The 20,708-nt window shown below is 41.5% G+C and overlaps 2 protein-coding genes across 2 annotated transcripts in view; one reads left to right on the top strand and one right to left on the bottom strand.

Annotated features, from left to right (window-relative positions):
- Window positions 1–283: 283 nt before the first annotated feature.
- Window positions 284–7,659, bottom strand: LOC134657185 (coiled-coil domain-containing protein 63-like). Its single transcript, XM_063512739.1, has 10 exons — window positions 7,590–7,659; window positions 6,562–6,684; window positions 5,460–5,654; window positions 4,854–4,993; window positions 4,110–4,284; window positions 3,420–3,599; window positions 3,026–3,176; window positions 2,266–2,437; window positions 1,331–1,469; window positions 284–424 (listed from the first exon to the last, which is right to left on the bottom strand). Exons 1-10 carry the CDS (start codon window positions 7,656–7,658, stop codon window positions 284–286), a joined length of 1,485 nt encoding a protein of 494 aa, XP_063368809.1. The 5' UTR covers window position 7,659.
- Window positions 7,660–16,237: 8,578 nt separating this feature from the next.
- Window positions 16,238–20,708, top strand: part of LOC134656995 (bicaudal D-related protein homolog) — a 128,227-nt gene continuing 123,756 nt past the window's right edge. Inside the window, exon 1 of the mRNA XM_063512560.1 lies at window positions 16,238–16,809. Within this exon, the coding sequence (XP_063368630.1) occupies window positions 16,456–16,809 (354 nt within the window). The 5' untranslated portion in view covers window positions 16,238–16,455. The remainder of the gene's footprint in view (window positions 16,810–20,708) is intronic.

The following is a 20,708-nucleotide window of genomic DNA, read 5'->3' as shown; positions in this document are numbered from 1 at the left end:
TAGGTTGTGAAAGACAAGTCTCATGCGTTGTATAATATTAATAATTAACAAATGATTAACCGTCCTACCGCAATCTCTTGCTGCATAATGTTCTAAGCTAATGTAGAATATATAACCATAACCACCAATATACAAATCCACGCGTACGAAGTCGCGGGCAACAGCTAGTGTGACCATAAATCTAAAATTGGTGATCAAATTGTGTACGTGTGGACGCTAGATGGGATTGACGTCAATTTGATTTCTGATTAAATCGGCCGATCCGTCCCGTCTGGTCTGGCCTTTACGCATGCGCGGGCTGTGGTCTTGGTTGGTGCGGCGCGGCGGGCGGGCGCGGCGTGAGGCGCGGGGAGGGCGGGGCGCGGCGCCGGCGCCGGGAAGATGGCGGCGTTCGCTCCTTGCTCTCAGCCGCTCGCTGAAGCGCCTGGAACATATAGTTTGTCAAAGGACTGTCTCATTTCAAACATAGAGAAAATCATACTTCCTTTGTCTTACAGTAGTACTAGCACCCAGGGCTCGGAAACGGTTTTTTGCAAAAACTTAGAAATAACCATATTTTCCGAATTATTTTATACTCGAAATGTAGGACTCAATTGTGTTTTTAGGTTACGACTTCGTATTATTAGATTGCTCAATTAGAAATGAAGTAATTAGCAAAGAACGAGCGATTGCCGAAAGTCTTTGTGTAACCTGTGTTTTTGACGACTGGTCTGGCCTAGTGGGTAGTGACCCTGCCTGTTAAGCCGCGGTCCTGGGTTCGAATCCTAGTAAGGGCATTTATTTGTGTGATTAGCACAGATATTTGTTCCTGAGTCTTGGGTGTTTTCTATGTATTTATGTATTTGTATATTATATATATCGTTGTCTGAGTACCCACAACACAAGCCTTCACGAGCTTACTGTGGGACTTAGTCAATCTGTGTAAGAATGTCCTATAATATTTATTATTATTTATTTATTTAACCTTGAGCTGTATAATATTTTATGTGTGTATGTATATATGTATTTATTATATTTGTATTTATGTATTATATTAAAGTATGTAATGGTTTTCGTCTTGTTTTATTTTAATTCTATTTTTTATTAAATGTATATCGGCACTACCCGTTCAATGTTGTTAGTCCTTAGTTTCCTGCTACTGAAAGGTTGTCTGGAAGAGATCGCTTCTTAGCGATAAGACCGCCTGTTGTTACCTAGCTTTTAATCTGTATTTAATTTCTGTGTATTTTTAATTGTATGGTGCACAATAAAGAATATTTATTATTATTATTATTTAGCTCCTGGAAACATGAAATTTAGCATGCGACTTGTAAGAAACTACTCCCGTCACCTCGTCTATCTTGATGATTTCCACGGTCTCCGTAATCTTCTTCTCCAAGCTCTTGATGTAGAGGCGCGCGTTGGACACGTTCACGTCCACAGACTTCCCTAGTAACTTCAAGAGTGGCAGGGAGTTGCAGTCGGAAGCACTGGAAACGAAAGAAAAACCTCATTACACTTAGATTAGGATAATTAGGTAGGTTAGGAGGATTAGGGTAATTAGGTATGCCTTCATAGACTCGCAGAAATTTAACTTGACCTACCATCACATGTATATCATAGAATACTGTACGTACCTAATGATTTGCACCGTTCGAGGATGACTCACGTTAGACCGGGCCATGTCCGGGCCGGAGCTTCCGGAGCTTCGTTTGGAAAGCATCACGTGATGACCTGTCATCTTTCATAGAAAAGTAAGCGCCGGAAGCTCCGGCCCGGATACGGCCTGGTCGGCCCGATCTAACGTGAGTCATCCTTTAATGAGACAATATGTGACGTTCCACGGCAAAAGGTACCTTATGACACTTGGCGCTTACGTCGCATAGCGCCGCAATAATAATAGCCCGCGGCGGCGGAGCGGCGTTAATAATAGCGTAAGCGCCAACGGCCATAAGGTACCTTTATCCGTGGGACGTCACATATGTCGATTTTCTTTAATTCCCAGCTGGAAACCCTTGAATTGGAACCCTTTTTCTCTTCTCTAGACAAAACCCAAAAATTTTAGCAATCTCTTAAAGTTTCACATTTTCTCTCATCACCCTCTTAGATTAAGTGTAATTCTATTTGCTAACTATGTCAACAAAAGTCACTTATTAGTAATAAGTTATTACTAATGATAGTAAGTGACTGTATAAGTTAGTATTCATATTTTTTGACATTTTCAATATGGCGGTTTGTTTACATAGTTAGCAAGTTCCATAGAATGACACTGGCATAAGTACTCACTGCGCCAGCTGCTGTATTTGCCGCAGCAAACTGTTCAGCACCGCATCACTGCGACTATACTCCTCTCTTAGCGTGGCCGTGGCTTGTTTTTTCTCGTCCAGTGTCGTTTGTAAGGATTGGATGCTGTCCTGCTGTTTGGATAGCTTTGCTTGGTGCTTGGCGTGTTCATCGTCTGCAGGATAGCGATTTTGTTTAACACTAGCAACAACAGGAGTTTAATCCTAGTTTATCGGTGAAGGAAACACCTTGAGGATATCGGTCTTAATGTTTGTAAGCCAGTCTTCGGTACTTGTTAACCTTAAGAAGGACCGAATAGAACAGAAAAAATCGCAAATGAAATACAAAAAGATTACAAGAGTTAGACCAAGAAAAGTCTGCAGCGATTTTGATAGCCTACGCAGTGCAAGTGTTATTTACACGTAATAAATTCATAGAAGTTTGACGTTTAAAATGACACTTGCACTGCGGGGGCTATCAAAATCGCTGCAGACTTTTCTCGGTCTGACTCTAAAAATTCCCCTTCAGCTAAAGGTTCGAAACCAGTTCAGACAACATAATTATTTTTCTTTTTTGGAAACTTGGTTTCAAAAACGGCCGGAGGGAAAAATTGGGTCTGTGTCCTATCATACACAGGCAACTTTGGCCGTCACTATTTGATGCTGACTATAAATATTACTGTGATGAAATATTTTTGTGAGGATTTATATAGGCAGGTGCTGATGAAGATGATGATAGACATTTGTTAGATAGTGATACAAACCTATAGTTGTCCTAAGTGACCGCACGTTATCATGAAGGTTCTTGAGTTCTGTGTTGACTTCGTTGATGTAGTTGAACAGCGCATAATTTTCTTCTTCTCGTCTGTTGAACTCCAGAATAAGCTTGTCCACGTCATCCTCTCCTGCGAACTCCTGATAATAAAACGAGGATTATTGAGGGAGCGTTTTACATATACAGCGTGTTGAATTGAATCCAGTTTTGGAGCGTAGCATACAATAGTGGTATAACGAGTCCGGAAAGCCTCACTACTAAGTAATTCAAGCAAAACACCAAAGTTGAAGTAGTTCTAAAGGCGACCGCAATGGCGGGATCATCTTGACTTGTCTTTACTAGGAAGACCACCAAAAGGTGGTAATAATGATGGTGTAACGCACCCGTATAGCATCTAAGATGTTGACATAGTTATTATAAGTCCTCATCTCTTCCTCTTGTTGCTCAAGCCGCTTGGCCTCCGCCTTGGCGTCTGCCGCCGTCAGTCTGATGGTGCCCTTGGTCCGAAGGAACTCTTCAAGTTTCATGCTGTGGTCAAGCTGCCTTTGAAGTTCACGGACCTCCTGCATAGAGAAAATAAAGACCTTCCCAATGTGCGTCTTGATTGGTAAAGTTAAATTAAAAACAAAGCATAAGCAGAGGAATATAATAAAACGCGAAAAGTATTGAACGTCTCTCTACTGCTGACCAATAATACTTATAGAATTAAGTAGTGACCTACAATAATATAATAATATATTACTCTTCGAAGGCCGCAAAAATATATGACACGCTCTTATGGCTCTACATCTCCTTCCTTCCTTCTTTCTGTCCAGCACCGATTCCTTCGGCCTTCGTTATGTAACATATTAATGCAAGTGACTGCACCACATATAAATCATATAGTGCAAAACTGCAACACTTGAAGCAATGGGCAAGGCACTAATAGAAGGGAGGTCTGTACTATCGTCGAGAGCGAAGTTTTATCGGCTTTCCCCATTGTAAGGTCAAAGATAATTGTAATGGTAAGGTAAAATATGTTGTGCTACTTGTGCTTCAAAATTGACACCATTTTTAACACCAAGATGGGTTACCAGACAGTGTTTCCTATAGTCAATAGCGGCGCGTTCCTTCATCCCATCCAGCTTCGAACACCATTCTTCCCTCTGATCATAAGCAGCGATGGCCTGTTCCACCAGCTCCAGAATAGCCGCCTTCCCGTCCAGGAGACGTTTGATCTGGCTCTTCCACACGCCGTTGAATGATTGCCTGATGGGATTCAAGATTTTAGCTGAAGAGTCTGTGAAGTTAGTCGATGCAGGCATGCCATGTAAAAACAAAAGAGACTTCACGTGATCACGATCTTGAGCCGTTTAAGAATAGACAAGCAGATTTAAATAAAAACTAATTTCTATTCTTAATTTATCTCCACATTTATCTGTTTCTAGGGGCTTCAGGTATTCCAGGTACTGATTATATAGCAAGTGAATTTTCGGTTCCGGTACCTACTGTTTTGTAAAGAAAATGTGTACCAGCAGTGGAGTAGTGTGAACTAATCTAGCCGTGGGTGAAGTCGCATCTGCGAGGCCTTTTTCTTTCAGCGAGGGCCCATTTCGCCAACGCCAAGCTACGCTACTGAGTACCGGGATCACACTATGGCTAATTTCTCAACGCTGTTATCTTCGCGTCTGACGTTCGAAAAGCCGGCCTAGACAAAATGGCAATCCATCGCTTCGACGACGAAACGCTTTGTGTTTCTCTATCACTCTTCCATATAAGTGTGACAGTGACAGTTGCGTGGCAGTGGCTACGCGATCTGAATGTTTTGCTTTAGGTACCTGTCTCTAAGAAGCCGGTCGATTTCCAGCCTCATCTTGTAGTTCTCGCTGTTAACTGTGTTGAAGCGCTTCATGGCGGTGCTTAGCCGGTTCTCAAGCTGGCTGATCATGGTCTGCTCTGTTAGGGACTTGGCATATTCCTGAAAACAACTAGGGTATTTAGCATCGACAGATTAACATAGGCACATAGGCTGTAAATTTTTTTGTTATTTGTTTGGAAAAAGCGGATGTTGGCCAAAAAGTAAAGAGTCGATGGTGGCTCAATGAAACAAGTAGGTTCCTACGCGTACATTAGAGATACAACTAAAGCGAGTAGGGGAAAGAGGTGCCTGGAAAATATGGATGCCTATAGCCAAAATGACAATCGTACATCGACAAACGCCAACCGGAACAAAAATGTATTGGGATGACTAGATAGACGCTACAAAAAGTCACGTAAGTAACTTTTTCCTTGGCGTTTTCTATCAAAGATTGCCATCTTGGCTATGCCCCACAGAGAAAGTAAGGAAAATTGACTTAAAAAAAACTCTTTCAATAACACTCTTTATCGCTTTACCGGTTCGCTTATAGCTATTTACCGGTTTAGTATGAAATAGAAATAGATACCTCTTCAGCACCACATCCTTTGGTCCTCAATGCCTTGATCTCCTTCTGCACTTGCTTGAGAAGGAAGTTCAGCTCATGAATGGTACTGCGATGCTCGCGGACCTCAGTTGAGCAGCGCTCGTGGTCCTTCAGAAGGGAAACCAGCTTGTCTCGGGCCTTGGCGCTCCCCATCACGTTGGAGGTACTTTTTGTCAGCTGAAGATAGGATGAGCCCGGGTGGAAGGTTAAATTCTTACTCATTTAAGGATGACTCACGTTAGACCGGGTCGGAGCTTCCGGCGCTTACTTTTCTATGACAGATGACTGGTGATCACGGGATGCTTTCCATAGAAAACGAAACTCCGGAAGCTCCGGCCCAGACACGGCCCGGTCTAACGTGAGTCAACCTTTGAGTTATTTGATGCAATTTTTTTAATGAAACGAATAAGCAACTACATGATACATCGTCGTTTTATCTGTGCCAGGACTTTCGAAAGCTATTTTTCCGCTCCGTTTCTTGTCGTCCTTTTGAATCGCGTCTTGTTTACCTCGCTGGCACATACGTATAAAAGTAGTACCTACATATGTCAAATTAAAATCACTAATAATGCTATGACTACACATTGCTATGAATAAAGAGTCAGGCACTTCTCTTATGAGCGCAAGACAGGCTCAGACAGAGACGAGACGGCGGGACGCGAAACCTTTCTTATCTAATTGTGAGACCCGAAGATCCCAGGGAGATCAGATAGGCCCTAGCCTATAGTTAATATAGCTATCTTGTCAGCGTTACTATAGATAGGTAATCGGTCTTACCTACTTACTTACTGCTGTGGCGTAATGACCCAAAGTAGATCTTGGCCTCCGACATCAGTACATCACCGTTTCTGTCCAGTAGACGGCGCCACTGTCTTTTAGCACTTTTTCTCTCCAGTAACATGGGACGTCCAGACGGTCTTCGGCCATTTGGTACTCAGAGGTCCTCCTGTCGGCACGATCGTCACCCATCCGGACTACGTGCTCGATCCATCGGAATCTGGCAGCTTTCGTTTCTCGAACGGTGAATGAATGAATGGTCTGCAAATCGTTTCTCCATTGATGAATGAATGAATGGTCTGCAAACCTTTAATTCCAGCATGATCTTGTCCAGGTCGTTGTTCAGGGTGCGGATCATGTTCCTCTGCACGCGAAGAGTTGGCTGAACGCTGGTCATCACCGACATACGGTCGATCTCCATCACTCGGAACTGGAATTAGGAGTTTGGTGGGTTTTGTCAAATTTGGCAAGATGTAGGACGCAATGGAAATGAATGGAGCTACATACAACGGAGATGCGAATGCTGCGCTGGGCGGGCGGGATTACCCTAAGGGACAAAGCGCAACGAGAAATTATAAGGGGGAGTTTCAAAGTGGCTCATATTAACCCATAAAATGTCTGAGGCTAAACTAAGGATGGTACGGCCACGTAATAACCAGACGATAACGTGGTTAAAAAGTGCCTTTCCATCGGTACAAAAAAGAGAGGAAATGGCCTTCCACTTCCTCTCCTTGTCTCCTTTTGTTTATTGAGGCCTCAAAACAACTTGGATGATGAATGTCCGAAAGGACATGAAGGTGTTGGGACTCCTCAAGACACCCAAGAAAGAAATAAATAAATGACGTCGCATGATTGGGAAAGCTGACCCCGCGTAACGGGAAAAAGGCGAGGCAGAAGAAGAAGTTACTACTTCTTCTATTCCTAGTGGGCCCCTATTCGAGATGCACAACTGTCAGATTTCGCGTCCACTTCAATTCAACAGTTGAATTAATCGCATGTTCATGAAGTGCGGATACTATCATTTGATACAACCAATAATTCAACAAAAATCTACTTTGTTTCATTACTACTTTAAGGTTTATAATGGTTTGGTTTGGTTGTCATGTCACCTAACTGTGGATCGCTAATGTCAAATTTTGACACAGGATTGTTCAGATTCAACGGGAGTTCAACACGAGACGTCAAAAGTCGCTTGTCGAATGAGGCCCCACGTAATGGATGGAATAGTATTTTGTATGGAGAGTCATACTGCGAAGATTGTGCAAAGTTAGCATGATCAGAGTTTATTATTAATTCGTAGTGCTAGTGTTTATAATTAATAGATAATGTCCTGACCTGTCTCTGTAGCTTGGACAGCTCATCTTCTGCGATCTTCTCCATCTCCATATCCTCTGGGATCGACATCTTGCACCAGACAGAGGTTTCTGGAAGACACTTGTACAGTCACCACACGGGATTGTTTCGCCATACAGGGTCCTAGCTAAACTGGTTGTTCCATACTTACGCTATGGAATGTCTAATTTAGCTAGAACCCTAAATGGAGTAACAATCAATTCGGAATAAAGTCGAGCTAGTTTCGACTTAAAATAGGTAGGTACATGAGTGACCCGTTTTAATATATTTAACAATCGTTTTGTAGTTGTTAAAAGTTACATATCGTATTTTGACGTATGGACATCTTTTTGAAAACATAGGTACCTAACCTAACAAAGGCCAAAAAAAGTTACTAGCTAGCTTAAAGGTGAGCTGAAAGAGATCTCTTCTAGCCATAAAATCGCTTTTGTGGATACCTACTTCGATATTTTGTTTATCGTAACTCGATATCTTCAAAAAAAAATCCAAATTGTTAATAAAATAAGTTACATTTACGAATATAAAACTTCACAAAAAACTATTTATTAGTTATATATAAATTAGTTATTTATGTTAAAAACTTACCCCAACAAAATGTCTGATAAACAATCCAAGCTACGAGTGTTGTCTTGAAGAAACAGTCGATTGTTGTTAAATCAATAACGACGTAACTACGAACTAATCCGCAAGCCAATTCAAACGCACACTGACATCAAAATGATATTTGAATCATGTTATTTAGTTACAAAGAGTAAAGTAAGTATATTTTAGTTATCGTTATTCTACCCACGCCAATACATGTACGGACATGTACGAGCGAAATGCACGATAACTGAATGACAACAGTTAGATTCGATCTAATTCTGATGTCCATTGGTCACTAGTGGCAAAGATGAATAAAGCCTAAGGAAAAAACGTGCCTCGGAAATCAAGAAAAAGTCATTCCTGGATAGATGGCGCACACACATTTGGCCTATGCTCGGCTAAATGGCGTTGACGACACCGTTTCATATTTAACAATTTTAATAACATAGGTATCAGTGAAAGAATATGGGTCGAAATGATATTAAAATAATAAAATCATATATAATATATACCTACTTATAATAGGTATGCCACTAGCAAATAATAAATAGTAAATTTTATAGTCATAGTAAATTTACTACCATCTATCGACACTCAATTAAAACTCAAAATAAAAATGTATAAAACTATAAAAAAAAATACATATATATTTACATTTCAGTTTTACTATAATAATAATAATACAAGGATGTTGATTCGACGATCATTGTCCCGATAGTCGTTTCAGTGAACGGTCTAATAGCGAAGAGTCTCGACCAACATCTTGAGAGACTCTCGCTAGGTGGTTGGATCAAGGGTCAGATGCAGAAGGCGGTGATCTTGGACACGGCGCGGATAGTCCGCCGGTTCCTCTCTCTGCAGCCCTGACCACCGGCAGCTTGGGCCTTGCCCCGCTGCTGGCGGCACCCTAGGTTAGGTTTTTTATAATATGTTTATAAGTATTTTGTATTGTTTTTGTAAGTGTTTTTGTATTTTATTTTTATATCCATATTATAAAATAACCTAACTTAAGACCAAAAATAAATAAAGAGAATAATAATAATAATACACCAGCGAGTCGAGCGACGAGTGCGGGCCGCCGCCGCCGCCGCCACGACCACCTGCGCGACGAGGGCGGCCACCGCTGCCGGCACGCTTGGGGCCTGCGGGACATCCTGCCCCGCCCACGGCTCCCGCTACCGGTGGTGTAGTGCGTCGCATGCGATGGTCTCAAACCATAAATGAGAACGTCATGCGCGCCTACTATGGGGCTACAGAGGGGGGAACCAACTTATGCGCCTATCGTGTCCGAATGCTTCCACTGTTTCAGGCACTTGAACCAACCATCACCGTGTCGGAGCAACGATTATCGGATCAGGTGCGCGTCATTCAGCGGCTAAAGCGGTTGGATGACTCGACACTTGATCGGCTTCGCCTGGAGGCTCTCTCTGCTTGCGCGGCCTCCACCTCGGCGCAGGACCCGCCCGCGACGTCGCCGAATCCGGTACCCACACCCGACCGGGCGCCGGGGGTAGCGCGGGTGGATCTCAACGCCGACGAGGAGGAGATCGCGCAGAGTGAGAGTAGTACAGCCAATGAGCATCTGAGGAGGACTCTGGATGAGGCGATTACGCAGTATCGCTCCACTCCCAACACTAGGCCACGATTACCACGTTTGCCTATGAATAGACGCAATCTAGCGCTAATGGGAGCCCTAAATGCTTTACTAGAGCCATATCTACGGACTAGTAAAGATTTAGATGATACGCACGCGATCATGTATTGCGGAGCCATCGCGGCGTGCCGTGTTGCACGAGTCAAGTTTCCGGACTCTGAACGTGCACCTAGGACCGCCGGAGGTGCCCCCGCATGGCAAATACGGATCGAGCGACGTATCAGCTCCTTTAGGACTCTTATCGCAAAGCTGATCTGCTTCAGGGGGGGCAACAATCGCCCCCGAGTAATGCGCTTTGTAAACCAGGCGTTCGCGGGGACGGATATCAGGCCCCGCGACTACATGGCCAACGTTATGGTGCGTATCGACTTTCTAAAGCAGAAAGTCTATGCATGGGCAAACCGTATTCGCCGCTACAGAGAGCGTGTGGATCGATTCCAGCAGAATCGTCTTTTCCAGAGTGACCAAAGGAAGGTGTACCGAAGGTGGGAGGAAACCAACCTTCGTGTGTCCGACATGCAGCCGCCGGATCCTACTGTCATGACTGACTTTTGGCGTAGCATCTGGTCGGTGCCTGTCGGACACACCGAGGGGAGTTGGATGAATGTTGTCGAGCGTGAGTGCGAGTCCATCGAACCTATGGGGGTAGTCACTATCACCCCCGATGACGTAAGTTGTGCCATCCGCACGTCCCAGAACTGGAAAAGTCCTGGGCCGGATGGATTGCACAACTTCTGGCTAAAATGGTTCCGATGCTCGCACTCGTGCTTGGCAGCACAATTTCAACAAGCCCTCGAGCTTGGTTCTCTCCCACCTTCCTTAACAACTGGTGTTACCTTCCTGCTCTATAAGTCCGGTAGTACCACGGAAGCGAAGAATTACAGACCCATCACGTGCTTACCTACACTCTATAAGCTCCTTACATCCATTTTGAGGACAAAAATCAACGCGCACATTGTCGCTAACAATATTTTGGCCCCCGCTCAAAATGGATGTAGGGTTGGGTCCCGTGGTACTAAAGAGCTCCTCCTCATAGACATGACCATTTGCCAACAAATCCGGCGGAACAAGGAGGCCCTCTCAGCCGCTTGGATTGACTATAAGAAGGCCTATGATTCGGTGCCTCATTCATGGCTGGGGAGGGTCTTAGAGCTGTATAAAGTTGATGCAGCTTTGAGAGCCTTTCTAAGCGCGTGTATGAGGCAGTGGACCACAGTCCTTCGTCAACCAGGAAGCGGAGATGACCGCCCTGGCCCGCAGGATTTCATAAGAATTGAGCGAGGAATATTTCAGGGTGATAGTCTGAGTCCCCTATGGTTCTGCCTAGCTCTGAATCCCCTCAGCACCCTGCTGAAGGATTTGGGACTAGGTTGCCGGCTTCGGAGAGAGGGTGAAGTCATTTCTCACCTTCTGTACATGGATGACCTCAAATTATTTGCACCAAATAACCAAGACCTGAAGGAGCTACTGAAAACCACCGAAGTCTTCAGTAGTGCCATCAACATGGAGTTTGGTGTCGATAAATGTGCGGTTATGCATGTACAGCGGGGGAGGGTTGTAAATTCAACAAATTTACAACCTTCTGAGACAATGTCTTTCAGATCTATCTCTGAATCAGAAACCTATAAATACCTTGGTATGTCACAGTCGTTGGGTTTTGAGGACGAGGGTATTAGACGGTCGGTGAAGGAGCGCTTTTTCAGTCGGCTCACAAAAGTCCTTAACAGTCTTTTGTCAGGAGGCAACAAAGTGCGCGCCTTCAACGCCTGGGTAATGCCCCTACTCACATACTCCTTTGGCATACTAAGGTGGACTCAGACCGAGTTGGATGCCCTGGATCGGAGAGTCCGATCACTGCTCACCGCACATCGCATGCTACACCCACGCTCGTCAGTTATGAGATTGTACATTCCACGGAAATGTGGAGGCCGAGGCTTCCTAAACGCCAAGGATCTCCACAACCGCGAGGTGTACAATCTCAGGAATTATTTCCTTAACAACGAGTGTGGGATGCATCGTGATGTGGTGGCAGTAGACAGGAACCTCACGCCGCTCTCCTTGGCAAACGAGAACTGGCGCAAACCTGTGGTACTAAGTACTGCGGATCGCAAGGCGGCATGGGAGAGTAAGGTGCTACACGGGCGGTTCTACAAGGCCCTCACGGGACCCGATGTGGACCTGCTCGCGTCGGTGAACTGGTTACGATTCGGGGACCTCTTCGGAGAAACCGAGGGTTTTGCCTGTGCAATTGCGGACGAAGTAATGATGACGAACAACTATCGGAAATATATCCTGAAGGACGGTACGGTCGACATTTGTCGGGCATGCCGCCGTCCCGGAGAGTCACTCAGGCATATCATTTCCGGTTGTTCTCATCTTGCTAACGGCGAGTACTTGCACAGACATAATCTCGTAGCCAGGATTATTCACCAGCAGCTTGCTCTCCTATACGGCCTTGTGGACCGCGAAGTACCGTACTACAAGTATTCACCTGCGCCAGTTCTCGAGAATGGTCGTGCCACGCTCTATTGGGATCGATCTATCATCACTGACAGGACTATTGTAGCCAATAAGCCTGACATTGTGATAATAGATCGAGCGCAACGCCGGGCCGTGCTCGTTGACATCACCATCCCCCATGATGAGAATCTCGTGAAAGCCGAGAAGGACAAGTCCAGTAAGTACCTAGACTTGGCTCACGAGATAACCGCCATGTGGGATGTTGATTCGACGATCATTGTTCCGATAGTTGTTTCAGCGAACGGTCTAATAGCGAAGAGTCTCGACCAACATCTTGAGAGACTCTCGCTAGGTGGTTGGATCAAGGGCCAGATGCAGAAGGCGGTGATCTTGGACACGGCGCGGATAGTCCGCCGGTTCCTGTCTCTGCAGCCCTGACCACCGGTAGCTTGGGCCTTGCCCCGCTGCTGGCGGCACCCTAGGTTAGGTTTTTTATAATGTGTTTATATGTATTTTGTATTGTTTTTGTAAGTGTTTTTGTATTTTATTTTTATATCCATATTATAAAATAACCTAACCTAAGATCAGAAATAAATAAAGTGAATAATAATAATAATCTTTATTTCCAAAAATACAAATTACAGAGTGTGGCGGGGTCTCCGCACTAGGCTTCGCCTGTGTCGCGGTGTACCAGGAATACATTTTAACCAACAGAATGATAGTTACTAACATAAAGTCCAGCTTTTGGCAAAATAAACTTATAACTAACAATCATATTGCATCACAAAGAAAGTAAACTATATTATATATAGTTAAGTACTTATGTATACATTAATTTTAAAGTACACTATCTAACATAGCTTCTGTCTCGGCATAGCTAAGAGAACTTAAGAATTTAAATAAGAGATTTTTTGCTTCTATGGTGGTGCTAGATCTAAGGTTACACTGTTTAAGTATGGAATTGTAAGTTGTCACTCTGATGCGATCTCCAAAACGTTTTCCAAATGAGGAACGTACTTCGGGAATTGGTAGATTGAAAATGCGTTTTTTAACTAAGGTGTTATATAAAGGCAGTGTTTTAGAGACTTTGTGTGTGTATAAACAGATTTTGTGTATGAAAAGCTGTCGGACGGTTAAAACTTGAGCTTGGGCGTAGAGATCAGAGGTTGGAAACCGATAGGATTTTTTGAGCATCACTTTTAGAACGGAGCGTTGGGCCCTTTCGATTTCCAACATACAAGTCTTTGCTGCACTTCCCCAAACTGTAATACAGTAGCTGATCACAGACTGACAAAGCGCAGTGTAAATCATTTTTAATAGGGATTCATCTGCTGAATTACGGAGTTTTTTGAATATATATATTGACTTTCTGATTCTTCCGGAGAGATTATGAATATGGTGTTTAAAGTTCAGGTTTTCGTCAACTAAAAGACCAAGATATTTTATAACATTAGTTTTCTCAATAGAATTACAGCTGCAGGGGTTTGTGGGAAAGTCAGTACATGAGTGGATTTTTATTGTAGGGTTGAAAGATGGTTGTGACGAGGCGGTTTTGTGAAAACAGAGGAACTTAGTCTTGTTGCAGTTCAGGGTTAGGAGATTGGCACGGAACCAGTTAGATGCTATTTGCATGCCCCTTTCTGTTGTGGTGACTGCGTCTTTCCAGCATGTATCATTAAAAAGTATTACCGTATCGTCTGCATAGCACAGAATTTCAGCATTTGGAATTTTGAGATTGAGGACGTCATTCATGTATATCGTAAAAAGAGTGGGGCCAAGAATACTTCCTTGCGGAACTCCGAATTTAACCTATGACTATAACTATGACTATAAAATTTACTATGACAGGACCCTCTATACTATCTATTCTCTTTGCTAGTGGCTAGTGGCATACCTATTATAAGTAGGTATGTACATGTACTCGTATATGGGCGCTATAACATAAACTTAAATATCTGGGTGACCGAGCTTCGCTCGGAAAACATATAAAAACTCGAAAATGCGCGTTTTCCCAGAGATAAGACCTAGCTAGATCGATTTTTCGCCCCCGAAAACCCCCATATAGCAAATTTCATCGAAATCGTTAGAGCCGTTTCCGAGATCCCCGAAATATATATATAAATAAATAAATATATATATAAATAAATAAATATATATATAAATAAATAAATAAACAAGAATTGCTCGATTAAAGGTATTAGATAGATAATAAGTACCTAATAGGTACTTATAAATATAAATAAATAAATATTATGGGACAATCTTACTCAAATCGACCTAGTCCCACGGTAAGCTCATAAGGCTTGTGCTGTGGGTACTAGACGACGATATATATAATACATATATAGATACATATAAGTACTTAAATACATAGAAAACATCCATAACTAAGGAACAAATATTTGTGATGAACACACAAATAAATGCCCTTACCGGGATTCGAACCCGGGACCTCCAGCTTCGTAGGCAGGGCCACTACCGACTAGGCTACGGAGGCCGTTAAAAGTGATGGAACTCGACATGTGCTGATAGGCCCCAGTAAGTGAACGCTACTTGACGCTACGGACCTTAGGGTTTGCGCGTTCGTTTATGTCTTTTGTTCGCGCCGACGTGCAAAAACGCTTTTTGCTCATTTTATCTTAGTTTATGACTTAACCACCATTATTCATTACCTCTCATACATAAGTTTAGATTCATGCATTCGTACAAAAAATACAATAAACCAGAAGTCGTTGAATATGCATTCAATTTTGAAACAAAGATTTAGCTATTATTTTTTGCTCATAGACTGATTAACTAAAAACACTACTACACTACTTTAGACTATTATATATAGTTATTTAATAAAGATAGGCGTGCAAACCATGAAAATATCAAGGTTATTTTTTGTGGAATGGGTTAAAAAGGATTTTATATCAGAAAATGATATCACTTCCTATAATAACTTCTAATTTTAACCAATACATATATAAAAAAACATAACTTTAAAAACCGACCTTCATCGTTTATTTATAAAGTTCATTTTAATCCGACACAAAAAACAGAATACGAGGATTAGAAAGTAACCAAGTGTTCAAATTAACAAAGTTATATTTTTCAACAACATTGGCGCTACTTTATATGAAAAATATAGATTTTGTACATGAAAATTTTAGTTCCGAATTTGGCCACCGGTAAAAATAATTTTGTAACGAAGCAGTTTACCAACAATAAAATAATTGTTTCACCATTTTTGACCACTCTCTTCGGATGACCTTGAGTGTGTATAGTGGTCTCTTTCCAACGCACCGGCTGTGGATTTACCTGTTGTTTCCGTTTCACTCAGATACACGTGTTTATTTAGGGACGAAGAATTGAATAGTAACAGATGTGGCAGTTCATAAAACCGTGTTGTTTTAAGGTAGGCAAGTAATAAGGTTTTACGGGCTTCATAAAATCTAATAAATTACGCTAATTAACAGGCTGTAGATATTATTTAAAAAAAAAAACGTTAGTCACGTTTGATTATAATATTGTCACTGTGACTGTGACATACAAAGTGTCGCAACTTATTCGCAATTTTATTGCAAAAAATCATTCACGTGTTAAAGCATACAAACAGTCAAACAAACAACACAGCTTCACGTTCTAAACGCATAGGTACATATTCGATCTACGGTCAAGCGGACCCTAGGCTCCCATGAGCCCTGGCAAAATGCCGGTACAACGCGAGGATGATGATGATTCGATCTACTTTTAGTCGTGAATTTTTTTTATTATTTCCTAAGGCATTTCAGCTTTATATAATGTAACATTTAAATTTTGCGTCGGCAGGTAAAAAACACCACAAAACATTCTACCTATCTCCCCTTCTCCCCCCTTAATCTTTGCCGTTCGCACCGCGCCACGGCACCGCATCGCACTCATTCTGTTGTGTCCGACCCGTTGCCACGCAACCACGCGCCACTCGTTCGTTCGTTCGTTCGTTCGCCAGTTCCGTTTGCCGCGTTCGCGAGTGCAGTGCTACCAATGGTACCATGGCCCTAAAAAAGGATTTCGACCTGCCAAGAAACATTTTTAAAGTGAAACTCCCCAAACCTGTGAAATTGCAACAAGCGTTCGACAAGCTGTTCAAAAAGAATAGCTACACCAAAATAGTGCAAAGCTAGTATGGCTGGTGACAGTGTTCAAAGTAACCCCCATTTTACATCAGAGACAGAGTTTATAGGCAAAGGAGATCAGGATCACGCACACACAAAGCATAGAAGAAGTAGGAGTAGAAGTGCAAATCGTTTGACACCTTTAAGTTTGTCCGACGAACATTTTTACCAGGATTTGGAAGATTACGTGAAAGAAATGACGACCGCAACGGAAAGTATGGAGCCGGACGTGTGGAGTCAGTTGCAGCAGAAGGAGTCAGATTTGCTGCTGGCAGCGGAGTTGGGGAAAGCGCTTTTGGACAAAAATGAGGAGTTGAAGAAGGATCAGGAGAGGATTACTGAGGAGTACTCCAAAAAACTCGAGGTAAGACTAGACCAGATTAGACTTTTTTTTGTACCATTAACCGGGGTGAATAGGGCGTTGAATTGTATCGTACAAACTACTATTATTTTCAATGTAATGATACTAATGATACATTTTGTGTGGGTATTTTTTAAGAAATTGTCAGGTAAATCACATTTTAAGTTTTGTCCCAATCCCCCCCCCCCCCCACCATCTCTATTCACCCCGGTTGACGGTACTGGTAAATAGGGTCAATGGGGTGACTTTAGCAAAGTTTGGGCTTACTTTGATAATTTTAAAACGGTTGTAAGATAACCGTTCGTGTATATTAACTAGTTAGATTACTATAAAATGATATTTTCTTACCTGTAAGGAATCCCACATTATATAATACTATATTATGGCTTTAAAACTGAAATATCAAAGTCGCCTCTGCATTTCAAAGCTATTCCATTGTACACTGTACGGTGCGTCTATTAAACCAAAAATTAAAGGAATTTAAACTTTATGTCTATTTAATAAGGTTGTTAGATAGTTTGGTTAATTGATAGTGGTAATGTTGTTTCCTTATTGGCGCAACGGTCGTGAAATTTCTACTTCTAATTATGAACAAAAGAATGGATTGTTATAAATTCAATGTAAATAGAAGGTATTTGTGAAAGTTAAGTAAATTTTGAAGGTTTTAACTTGTCTTCAAGGCAATATTTGCAAAAAAGGCGAAATAGTCCAATCAATGCGTATTTTTTTGGTCAGTTATTATCGAGATAATTACCGAGGAAGGTAATTTACACATAAAAAGTTTATTAAATCTGCATTTTTTTTCTTGGTTTCTCACTTTTCTATTAATCTTTTCACAAAGAAACGTATCACGTAAAGGCGAACTTGAAAGGGAATTCTGACTCGGCCTTATTAAGGAAATAGGTACCTATTCGTTTATACATACCTGTATAAATATAGGTAAACCCTACCTCACACTCACGATACTTATACAAAGAAATTCTAACCGCGAAATTGCCTTAAAAACTAAGTAGATGAAGAAATTTGCATAAACAATGAAGTATTCCCGCTAACGCTAATCCGACTCTCGCTCATTTGTTTTTGCCGGTACATATTTAGATACGATTCATTTAATAATATAAGTACCTACTTGCAGTCGCCATCAGATATATCGGAGCGGCCGAGGTGCTCAAAATATCTGAACGCGCACTCTAACGACCTGACAATAGGGGCGTGTTCAGATATTTGTGAGCGCCTTCGCTGCTCAGATATATCTGATGGCGACTGTACATTGTTTTGCTACAAAATCGTCGTTGGTAATATTATGAAATTGGATCCTAAATTTACGGAACGGATCCATTTCGTTAAACAACGTTTTATACAGGAGTTTGGGTAGATATTAACGTTAGTGTTTTGATATGTTGTTACATGTTTAAATTACAATAATAATTATAGGTATTATTTGAAAACTCATTTTAATTTAAGCTAAAAATATAAACATTCATCAGTTCATCACCTTGAAGTACATAGGTACCTACTTGTATGCACATATTTCTAAATGTTATTTACAAGTATACAAAGGAAATACGTATTGCAACGTGATTGCAACTGCAGAAATAACATTAGTGTTATTGACACTAAAATAACAAATTTAATTAACATCATATTAAAGAAAAACCTATTCACCTACTTAAAAATTATATATTATAAGTAAATTCTTTAAACTTTTAACCGCCAGCAATTTTTGATCGAGCGTGCTCGTGTCGCCACCGACAGTAATTGTACCACGCAGAGTAAGGTTGGCATAGTTACGGGAGTTATAAATGTGCTGTAAAAACCAAATCAGAGCTTTGTCTTATTTATCAGACTGTGGCGAAATGAGCTGGATGTGTAATGTCTTATATATCAGACTCTGGCGGTTAAAGGGTTAATAATTATCTCATATTTTTAGCGTGCGTGTTGACTAGGTAGATATTGATTTAACGTTTTTGTTATTAAACATGCAACTACGTTAGTAACAATCTAACAATCAGTGATTAAAACTACGACTGTAATAATTAAACTAAAATACGTAAAATAATTGGCTAGTTGTATGGGTGTAATTGAATAGAATCGTTTATTTACTATAAGTACTTACTATACTAGTCCTACTCATACTACAATTATTAAATTAGTCTACGCAATTACGCATTGCTAGCAATGCATTAAGTACCATTACACTAAAGAGTGACTAAAGCATTTAATTTAAACCATCAGCACAATAAATAAATTAATATTAAAGGACATTCTTACACAGATTTACTAAGTCCCACATTAAGCTCAAGCTTGTGTTGTGGGTACTCAGAAAACGATATATACATAATACACAAATAAGTAAAAAACACCCAAGACTAGGGAAAATATATCTGTGCTCATCACACAAATAAATGCCCTTACCGGGATACGAACCCAGGACCGCGTCTTCACAGGCAGAGCCACTACCCACTAGTAAAGTGTCATTCAATAGAACTTGCTAACTATGTAAACAAAAGTTACTACTAAATTGACATTCAGTGTCAATTTTAGTATGTCGGTTTGTTTACATAGTTAGCAAGTTCTATTGAATGACACTTTAGGCCAGACCAGTCGTCAAATGCACAATGCGTTAGTGTATGGAAAACTAATTAAAGTTGCGTTCACAGATTGAAGGCATGTTCAGATATTTTACCAACATGATATCAAATATCAATCACGGTGCCTCTCGTTCGCACTCATAATCAGGTAAATTCGTGTGTGAGAATGCCCTAAATTGATATCCTGTTAGAATCATGTTTTTGAAGTCGAATGCTCTTCCTGTGTGAACAGTTGTGTATTGTTGAGTTTTTGCGATCCGAATTGCTATTTTATTGAGAGCGTAACTAACAGTAGACTAGATGGTTACATTGATAACTGGCGGCATAGCCAAGGTGACGATCGCTTGCGCTTCGCTATCAGATCGCTTTGTATCTCTATCACTCTTCCATATTAGTGTGACAGTGACAGTTGTGTTTCGTTCGCTACGGAGCGTTAGCGATTGGCATGTTGTCTACGGGGCCTGATATCTGTAGATCTGTCTGTAGGTACTTACCTATTTGTCGGGTTTGAGCGGTTCTATTTGTATGAAATGGTTCTCGAATGGTGACCACGTAACGGAAGGCGTAGCGCATTGAATAAAAAGGCCTCCAAAAAGGTGGACGTGGTCAAGATCGCAGGAAACAGTTGTAGGACCATGACGGGTCGTTGTATCTATTCTAATAATGCTTAATACATCCTAAACATAAGATTACATACATACATATAATCACGTCTATTTCCCGGAGGGGTAAGCAGAGACCACGGATTTCCACTTGCTATACGATCCTGACATACTCGTACCGTACCTCTTTCGCTTCCGTTACTTTCATAACATTCCTCATACACGCTCGCCGGTTTAGGGTGCTCTTGGCCTGGCCTTTCTTTAGGATTTCCCCGATCTGATCAGAGAAAGTCCGCCGAGGTCTGCCCCTTCCAACTCCCTCTTCTATACTTCTCCCTTATACACTCTCTTTGCCAGCCTTCTTTCACTCATTCTTTCCACGTGTCCAAACCATCTCGACATACCTTTCTTAATTTTTGTCACTATGTACATCTTCATTCAGTCCACACTTTAGGATAGAAACGTAGATTAGGATTACATATAAGACCTACTTATACATAGTACATATAACATCATTGGCATATAAATACCCACTCTACTAAATAAACTGAGTGTCCTGACTCATAGCTTGTTTCTATTATAACAAGCTTAATCAAGTAAAATGCATGTTTTACGATAACCCTAATCTTCTATAATCCAATAGCCATATCGGCTATCCATATCGGCCCTTATTTCAATCGGTTACAGACAATCTAATATACATTCTATG

This window comes from Cydia amplana, chromosome 19 (genome assembly GCF_948474715.1).
Source record: "Cydia amplana chromosome 19, ilCydAmpl1.1, whole genome shotgun sequence".
Lineage (NCBI taxonomy): Eukaryota > Metazoa > Arthropoda > Insecta > Lepidoptera > Tortricidae > Cydia > Cydia amplana.
This window is presented reverse-complemented; position numbering and strand designations above follow the sequence as displayed.